This window comes from Habropoda laboriosa, unplaced genomic scaffold (assembly GCF_001263275.1).
Source record: "Habropoda laboriosa isolate 0110345459 unplaced genomic scaffold, ASM126327v1 scaffold176, whole genome shotgun sequence".
In the NCBI taxonomy this organism is placed as follows: Eukaryota; Metazoa; Arthropoda; class Insecta; order Hymenoptera; family Apidae; genus Habropoda; species Habropoda laboriosa.
Genome location: NW_017100321.1, coordinates 1,305,905 through 1,315,887, shown reverse-complemented (window position 1 = coordinate 1,315,887; position 9,983 = coordinate 1,305,905). Strand labels below are relative to the sequence as shown.

Genomic DNA, 9,983 nt, shown 5'->3' with positions numbered 1-9,983 from the left:
GTTTTTCTATTTTTATTTATTTATTTTTCTTTCTTTTTCGCTTGTTTTTTCGTTCCTGCCTTCTTTCGTTCGCTTGCCTTCGCTGCCGCGATACAAAGCGATTCACGTTAGCGCCGCGAGTATCTAGCTGAGAATACTCGAGAGGAGAGTCCGACGGGGGGGCAGTTTCGTTGGAGAACGCTTTAATACTACGCGTTGTTTCAGTTACAGCCAAATTATCAATCTTCCTTTCATTTTACTACGCTACAGAATACCCACTGTTACGAATCGCAATAGCCTGGTCGCGAAATGTTAAAGGTCATTTTACTACGCTACAGAATACCCACTGTTACGAATCGCAATAGCCTGGTCGCGAAATGTTAATCGTCCCTCTTTTCGAGTCAAACCGTCTAAGGAGTCTACCAGGGATAGGGGACTCGGGTAGTGCACGGTAGATTGATAGTTAACGCACAACAACTTGTCGTTAAACTGTACATTTGAGAAACGTGTACAATGCGCGAAATGTCTGACCTTACTTGTAGGAGAATTGTGTGTCGTGTCGTGTGGTGTTCGCTATTTTATAAACTACGCGTGTGTTGCGATTGGTGGTGTGAAGCTGTCGCAGGTGGTGGAAGTGTGCGGTGATTGGTTTTTCGGTGTGTTTGGGGTGTGTCTGGTGGTGGTGTGAAAGTGGGGAATTCGTTCTTACATTTGTTACATTGCTTGGTGATGTCGAAGGTCTGTTTATTATCATAGGTCATGCGGTGTTCAGGTGTGAGAAGCGTCGAGTTTTTGGGTGTAGCAAAGTAATTTTTGTGCCGGCTAAGACCTCGCTTTTTAGGACGTGTTGGTCTATTGGGAGTACCGATGTATCGTTCGGCTCGTCGGTACGGCCGAACAACCCAAGCGACGTCTAGTCACGCATCTGACATTACATAAAAGATGTGATTTCTTGATCAGCCGCTATACGATTCGCGCTGTTACACGCTCAGATATTTTCATCTTAGTCCTTAGTTTTATCTGTATTCACAACTAGTCACCCACTTTCATCATTACTCATACCGGACTCTTCACCTTCCAACTCTCCTGCATAGTCGCAACCCAAAGTCCATCTTTGCAGAACCCTTAAATAGCCCTATTTTCTCCATTTCCGCGTTTATTCTCTGTTTTACCATGCGCAGATAAAGTTCTGTTTCTACGCAACGACGATCTTTAAGTGTTTTAATTCAGCGACACCCCAATATCTGCTCCTAGTTCCGAGGAATTGGAGCAAACCGGGCATCACAGCGCGTTTCGTTCCTGTTCGAGTAAATAAAAGCATCCACTGTTTCTTCTAATTTTCACTCCAACAGATACACTCCTATTTCTAAGTAACAAGACACCCGTTACACTCGTACACAAAGAGTATTACACCCGCAATCAGTCATTTCTCAATTACAGCACAGCGAACAAAGATACATACACACCACTGCCCAAAAAATTTGCAAACCTATATCTCCAATTTGCAACATCGATCCTCCCACAAATTCTCTATCTATAGGGTAATTCTGGGAGAGACGGACCAGGCAAGTATTTCCTACATTATCCGCCGTACGTGGAACGCGTAGGTATTCTTTTTTTTTACATTTATTTTACGGAAAGCGATAGAGCGTGGCTCACAGTGTGTTTTTTCTTCCACATCTGGCGGATGATGTAGGAAATACTTGCCTGGTCCGTCTCTCCCGAAATTACTCTAAAGTCTCAAAAATTCCAAACTCCTCTATACCTTCCTAACTCACAGCAGTCCTGTACGAAACTCTCCTAACAATTTGTCCCAGAAAAATCTCTCCTCCGTCTCTACGACAAGGAAAATTCTACACATTTATCGCGTAGCATCGAGAAGAAAGAAAGAAAAAACGGTGCAGAAACCGCTAACCACTGAAACACTACCTCCACCCCTCCTCCTACCCTGTGGTATTGCTAAATAAAATCACTTTCTCACGGTTGAACTCGGAATAATTACGAGTGGCGGGCAGGTTACGCTTGTGCACCGGCAGCCAAGCTCGCTGGTATACACGGTATCGATGAAATACCGATAATCGATTGCCCTCTACAAGGCATATATCCGGTAAGGTCGATGGCTAAACACGCGACCGCCGTTATATAGCCAGCAATTTGTACCGTCGGCTGCGGCGGCGGCGGCGGCAGTGGCGGCGGCGGTGGTGGTGCACTCCGTTGCATTATAATGCCCGCTTATTATTTACGAGCCGTGGCTGGCTGGCTGGCTGGTTGGTTGGCTCCAAGGGTGGCAATATATCGACACCCCGTGGAGTTTCCTCCTTTGGCTACTGGTTACCATTCATAATGGAGCATAATGGGCTTCCCCTTTCCTTGGACCAGAGGCCCGGGGGTTTCCAGCAGTCAGAGTGCAACAACCCCCCATCGACGTTAATACTACGCGGTACACATACCTTGTCATATGTATATCTCTGTCTCTCTTTCTTTTTCTATGTCTCTTTCAGTACGTAGGTTAGGCGTGTATTAGGTAGATATCGGGGGCGGGGAACATTTTTTTGCACTTTCTGTAATAACGTGAAAATTTTCGTTCTTTCGATTCTCTCGACTACTCTTCATTCGGGAAAGAAAGAGTTTTGGATGATTCTTTTTTAGATCTCGACGGGTAAATTGTGATTATTATAGAAATGTACGAATTATTGGATAGAAAGAAATTAGGTGGTAATGATGTAGGAATCCGAGCTATTGGAAGAAATTAATAATTAGGAATCCCTCGATCGTCGACACGCGTTTTTGCGAAGGTGAGCATCGCCTAATCTTAAATAGAAGAATGTTCTGGAAAACGAGAGTGCGATTGTGTGTGTGTGGCCTAGAAGTAAACGAGGCAGGCCATGGGAGCGAGTCTTAGAGCTGTAATAGCATAGAGACATTAAAGAGTGTATCTTCTAGAATAACACCTTTAATAATGTTCTAAAACAAAGCAAGTTTTCACCCCAGTCACCGCTTCTCGCAACATATTCCACGGTAATGTAATCGTGTAACGATGAATAAATAAAACGAGAGTACGAAATATGGATAACAGGGGACCTAACCTTTATGTTTCTATTTGCATTTCAAAGAAGTCCTATTGTAACGTTGCGTGTATAAAATTGTCGTCCTATTCTAAAATCACACTACTGTTCGTAATTATCGCTTCCGAAGATTAGCCCCTTAACCTATGATTTCTTTTCTGACTGTGCATCCAAGCGTCCGCCATTTAATGTTTCAGTACTGTGTCAGGTAACGAAAGCTAACCTGTTACGGATCAATTGCATTTAGGAATCCTTGATCTTACAAATTAAAACGAAAGCTAGGATTGCAATTCAGTTTTTCAATTAATATAACTATTTTTCTCATATCTTGACAAGAATCTCTGCCACGAGCCTGACGCTTTGTTGCAGGTTAAAAGGTTAACTTGAAAATTTTTCAGGTTAGGTTATAGGTAATTAAGGATATAATTAAAGCAGTGAAAAGATAGAAGTGTGATTTACAAAGACTAACCTTAAAATTTTCAAGGAGACAAAATGGCGCGCCTGTAAGTGGTTGAACAACCCGATAGGAACGAACAGACGATTTTCGAGAGTCGCGACCGCAAATTGAGTGGCAAAATCGATTAGCCGCGTCGTCGGGAATCCATTCGCAGGAAATCGACTGCTCGCGGAACCTGGGTCGTTCGTCGAGCATGAAACCGATCCGATTTCAAAGATCCTCAGGCTCCTCTCTCTCTCTCTCTTATCCTTCTGCACCTGCGAACTGTATCCGACATCCGATACCTTTTTCTTCTTCTGTTCACCCCGTGTTCACGTCGAAGGATCTGAAACCAAGTGGAAGTTGTCCCTCCCGGCGAAACTTACGTTTTTCCATTCCATAGCCCGCTCTGTTCGATAATTCGATCGAACCCTCGTTTTTCATCTGCCACCACGAATTATCCTTCATTTCACAGATGGAACAATTTTTCGTTACGGGAATCGTGAACGTTTCTCTATACCTATAGGGTAAGAAACGTTCACTTTGCTGTTTCACATACGGAAGATTCTGGAAAATTGTGGAAACCCCGGGAGTTATCAACACTGTTCTATTCTGTCTTCAGTTCTGTACTCAGAATTCTAAGTCACCCGCCACAAAATTTCATATTTAAACTGGGCTTGAAACATTAAAATATTAATTTTAATGTTTAATTAAATACGTTCATGGAAAAGTTATAAATACATTGCTATGAATAAAAATTATTTTGCTCCTAAAAGCAGTGTTACAATGGCGTTTTTGCCCTGTACGCGAACAGGCCCAGGGAGAAACCCAAAGCGCTGGACCTGGCTTCAAGATGCTCGCTTCACCGTCTTCGGGACGGATTTTCTCACACTATTGTAGGAGTAGAGTGAGAGCGAGGGTGAAGGAGAGAGAGAGAGAGAGAGCCGCATTGTGTGTGTGTGTGTGATCCGCGTTTCATGGGCAAACTATCGCGCTACAAGTCGCGGATCACACACACTGCCAATGCGGCTCTCTCTCTCTCTCTCTCTCTCTCTCTCCTTCACCCTCGCTCTCACTCTCACTCCTACAATAATGTGGAAAATCCGTCCCGAAGACGGTGAAGTTTCATGGGCAAATTATCGCGCTACAAGTCGCGAATCACGCACACACACCATGCGGCTCTCTCTCTCTCCTTCACCCTCGCTCTCACTCTCACTCCCACACTATCGCAACAGAAGCGAAGCTCCGAATCACCTCCACTAATTGGAAAATTTTTGAAAAGCCTTCGATAAATTCCTCGTCAAAGGACGATCTCTCGTTCCATTCCGCGCAAAGGTGACAAAGGGCTGCGGAAAGGTGTGGATAAAATGAAAAATTAGCAAATATACAATTATCCAACGCCACGTATGGAGTATCAATATCTTATTTATTATTCTCATAATCCGTCTATACATTTGCATCGGATAACATATGGTAACTACAAAGAGCGACGGCATCCGTTCGCCGGGCGAGAATCTAAACATCTTTTAGAGCCGTGATACTTACAGGCAAACACTTATGTATAATTCGATCGTGTCTAATACGTTCGCGCGTTCCTCGTAACCAGAAAGGAAAAAGAACGAACTCTCTTATCTCCCATCTCCGTGATTTTTTTTTTTTCTCTTTTTCATCTTTTCGCAAAATCGTATTTTATTTTTTTTTCCTTTTTGTCGTTTTCTCGTTTAGGTATAATTCGCTGTAACACTTTCGCTAAAACATACTCCGTGACGTAGCTGTTCCGGTATAATTGCAACGACGACGATTAGGCTAAAGCGATTCGCGCGTATTTACAGGTCTATCTCTCCCTCGTCTCTCCTCCTCTCTATTGTCCCGAAGCCGCACTTTTCGTTCGTTAATTATCATCGTTCTCTCCCTTCTCAATCGTGACGATACAATCCTTGCTTCCGTTTTTCTCTTCTTCTCATTTTCGGTTTGTCCGGCTCGAACGTTACCCTACACACATACTTCGTTAAGTCGCTTTATCTACACATGTATAAAGATATATCGTTACGACGAGGCTTCTTCTTCTCGTGATTATTCGTCAAATAACGAAACTGTGTATCAACTGTTCAGTGAATTACTGGCCACACACTGTTTCTTGGTTTGTTTTCTTTTGGAAAATTCTCGATTCGAAAGTTCTCGACACTGAGACACGTGACGACGGAGATCTTCTTTTTCGAAGAATTTTCATTTCTTCTCGAGTAATCTGGGGTTTTCCAACGTGTCTGAGTTGCATTCGAGAAAGGCTTGCGGGATCAGTTTTCTTTATCAGTCGGAATTGAAAGAATTCGAGTCCTCCGAATTTTTAAGTTTCCAGTGGAAAGCTTGGAAAATTCATTTTTTCGTTATTAGGATTCTCGGTGTGAGAATTGTCGGATATTAAGATACACCTATTCTTCTTCAGTTGCCCCATCGGAGTCTTCTGCCGCGGGAAAATTCGAACAGTTTGGAAAAGTGCACAACGAAATTAAGTTATCTTCTCATTTGTAAATTCTCCCAGATTTCTTGCCATACCTTATCACCGTTCACCTCTCCGATCCCTCTCGCGGAAGACACTTCGAACTCTTTCATAAATTCGCCCAGATTCCTTCGCATATCCGTTATCACATTAACCTCTACTCTCGACTGCCCTCCTTCGGAAGAAGCTCGCTCAACGACCTCGAATCATCCTCTAACTCTCGAAAATCTCCCCTCGGAAAACCCTCGATCCTCCGTGGTAATCCTCCAAAAGAGACAAGTGATCGTCGAACAGATCGCAACGACCGCGAATCTTCAACTCTCGTCGGAGAACCTCCCTCGCGTAGTAATCTTCCACCAAAGAGAGGCAATGTCATCTCGAACGTTCCAATTTTCCTCCTCGACTTGAGAACGACGTCGAATCATCGTTCAACTCTCGAAATCTCTCCCGAAGAGAACTGCGATCCTACGCGGTACAATCTTGCAGAGATATAAATGTTCGAACGCGCCATTTCCTCGTCCCTTCCCTCGATAGGCTGCTATTGCAGGTAAGACCAGGTGGCGGCCTGCGCGTCGTCCGGTCACTCGGAGTAGCTGGTCTTGTCGCTGGCGTCGTCGGGACTGGTTTCCCGATAGGCGTCGCCGTTCGTGTGCAGGTTCTGATTGGGCGGCTTGATCACCGTGGGCAGGTAACCGGTGCCGGCGTAAGGCGCAGCGAGGAACCTGTGTCTGGTCGAGGGGATGGGAGTGGTGCAGTACGCGGCGCGACTCGCGTACGCGGCGGACACAGAGGCGGATGCGGCGGCGGCCGACGCCAGCGCGCCAGCCAAAGGTGAGAACGCTGACTTCGGTTGGAGACTGTCCTCGCAGACCAACACCTCCATCGCGGACACCACGTCGCCTAAGGGACACAGATACCTATTGCCAAACTTCTCTTCGTTTACGTACAATTTGTTGCTTTTGCTTTCAGCGTGTATCGGGTTGTTCGGAAAGTTCTAAGCGAAATTTCAACCGTCGTGTCTCTGCTTCTAATTGACGTGGTAACGAAAGTTAAACGGTATTTTCCTAGTCGGGAGACTAGTTTTCTAGTCCGAAGCATACCGACGCTCGACAGCGGGAGACTTGTCAGGGCTCACGCTCACTCTCTCTCGTGTTTTCATAAATTTATCCATTGCCGAAATGGATTTGAGCGGTACTGAAAGAGATGAAAACGTAATATTTGCTGATAGATCGTCAGATTATTCTTGCAACGATAGTGAATTTTCGGACAGTTGTTGCTCAGAAGATAGCGACACTGTGCCTGTGAAAAATCGCAATCGTTTTCGTTCTAGTAGTGACTCGGAAGAAGATGAAATTGATTTGGATTTTTTCACTTTGTGAATTTGCTCGGGTTTGCCCGCTACAGATGTAAGACGCGCGAAAAGTAGCCCGACAGCAAAGTGTTAAAGGTGACTCCAAGGTGCTGCTCGAATTATTCGTAAGATGAATAGAGATGGATATAAGTCGAAGCTACCCGACTACAATTTCAGTTAGGCATACCTAAAGACGAATGTGGGCCTAATGCGGAAAGGATTAGGCACACCTAAATGCTGCAAGCCTAATCGTTACCGCATTAGGTCCTAATTCGGAAGGAATGATGTATGCCTAAGTTGGGTATTCCTAACAGTTGCCATACGTGGCCCAAATAGGGGTGGCCGAGCGCACGCCTAAATTAGGTGGAGCGGGGCTCTTAAACTTATATGTATGAATATTTACAGACATCTCAGTGTGGGACGTACGCTTGCGTGTGAGCTTTCAACAAGATAAAAGTTTTTAGAACTTAATCCATACAGTGTCTTGATGAGGTATTCCTCGTGAGATTTCATTAATGTCTCCCAATGACAGCCTAATAAAGCTATTCTAATATGGGCCTAATGCGGTTGGCCTCAATGGGAAAGCCTAATGCTGCCCTAACGCAGCTTTCCCAATTAGGCGATCGTGAATATTCCGCGTTACATACCGCCTAACAGGCAAATTAGACTAGCCTAATGCGGACCTAATATCTGCCTAATTGAAATTTCTAGTCGGGTATGTTCTCTGCAGTGGAGCAAGGATGTTGAATTTTTCGTGGCAACGCTCCTTAGGAGTAATTTTTGGGGTACACCGGATTTATCTTCGAATAACGAGTAAAATACCTTTTGGTTTTTGTCGCTGTCTCAATTAGAAACAGAGATACGTCAGTTTGAATTTTTCTTACATTTCGCTACGAACTTTCCGGACGACCCAATATTACAGTCGGTGTGGAATTTTTCGTCGACGTTTCAGAAGTATATCGTGGAAAATTATTCGGGTGTAGAAGGAACAGATTAGACAGCCAGAGATTGCAAACGAAGAAAGGAAATCTCGTCTAACGGGTGACACGAGAAACTTAGAAACGCGAGATATGTTTACAGCAAGTGACGTTACGTTAGGTTTATCGTCGAACCTTCGAAGTATCAACCCCTTCGGTACCAAGCGATTTTTAACGTTCCACAAGTGTTCGGATAATTGCTAGCAGAAAATACCCCGCGGTGCTCAGAAGTTTGCCCCCGGGGCAGCTCGGGGGCAAGACGGGCACTTATCCCGCCCGCCGGGCGTTTCGTGCGCACCTCTCATCGCGCAATTTTCTACGATTCGATACGTCGATGTTATCGGTCAGGCCGATAACGACAATAAGTATTGGAGAAGGTGGACAGACTTCCTTCCAGGGGCAAAATCCTGAGCTCTGCACAGTTTCAGAACGCACACGGTATTTCATTTAGGGCAATTTCGGGAGAGACGGACCAGCCGAGTATTTCCTAGATCAGAGCTGCTTAACTTCTTGATCACGAGCAAATTTCCCCTCCCGAGATTCCCTCACTATGAGACTGCGATGATCTCGCTCGAGTTGCGGCGCGGCGGGAGGACGCGAGAAGGAGTCCTCCCACCGCAACTCCAGCGACTGCCTTTTGTTTATGTTACACATTCTGCGTGTTCGTACCAATCGTTTCGTACCAAAAAACTATTGCTGGAGTTGTGGTGGGAGGACTCGAGCGAGATCATCTCAGTCGCATAGTAGGAGAACCTCGGGAGGGGAAATTTGCTCGTGAGCAAGAAGTTAAGCAGCTCTGTCCTACATCATCCGCTAGATATGAAACAAAGAGCACCGAGAGCCACGCTCGATCGCTTTCCGTAAAACAAAAGAATACTGACTACGGCGGATAATGTAGGAAATACTTGCCCGGTCCGTCTCTCCCGGAATTACCCTAAATGAAAATTTCATCCCCCGTTCGTAAAAATGTCGGACATTATTTCTCCGCAATCTCTTTCTTCGCGGTGTACGCGTATTCCAAGAATCAAACCCGTGAACCCAGTCTCGCGAGCGAAGGGGTTGAGATACTCGAACGGAAACTCGAGAACGGGGTCCTCCCGCATCTCGGGGCCACGCGACCACCGCGTGATCTCGAGAGAAGGGAAAAAGAAGAAAAGAAAAGAAAAAACAGAGAATCACCGACCAACAAAACGTGGGTCGTGTTCTGTCTCTCCGCGAATAAAATGCCCGTGGATATCGGATTGCACATCGCCTACCTTTGCACCGGTGCAGCAGAGCCTCGACGTCCGCGCGACGCCTTCCCGGAAACACTCGAAGCAGAACGTCCACGGGGGATCGTTGCTGCTGTTGCTGTTGCTGCTGGTGTTGCTGCTGCAACTGAAGCCCGCAGCTCTGTTGGATGTTCTGCATCTGCATCTGCATTTGAATCTCCCGCGGTTCCGGCATGTGATGGTGATGTTGGTGTTGGTACAACGCCGGTGAACAGTAGAGCGAACTCGCTGCTGGACCGTAAAGAGGCGCGTACGGGGGAAAGTGCACCGCCGTCGCCGCAGCCTGGAACAGAGGATGAAACGGCTATTGTTATTTTATTTTTGCTGTTATTCAAGTTTTTTGTCGGATAAAGTTAATGATTTTTGAGTGATCTTTTCCAAGTTTTCGATAACATCGATTCTTTCGT

At 45.5% G+C, this 9,983-nt stretch overlaps 1 protein-coding gene across 1 annotated transcript in view; it reads right to left on the bottom strand.

Moving 5' to 3' along the window:
* Nucleotides 1–6,557: 6,557 nt before the first annotated feature.
* The window catches only part of LOC108574330 (doublesex- and mab-3-related transcription factor A2), a 39,446-nt gene continuing 36,020 nt past the window's right edge, over nt 6,558–9,983 (bottom strand). Inside the window, exons 5-6 of the mRNA XM_017936901.1 lie at nt 9,562–9,859; nt 6,558–6,877 (exon numbers count right to left, since the gene is read on the bottom strand). Of these exons, the coding sequence (XP_017792390.1) occupies nt 6,558–6,877; nt 9,562–9,859 (618 nt within the window). The remainder of the gene's footprint in view (nt 6,878–9,561; nt 9,860–9,983) is intronic.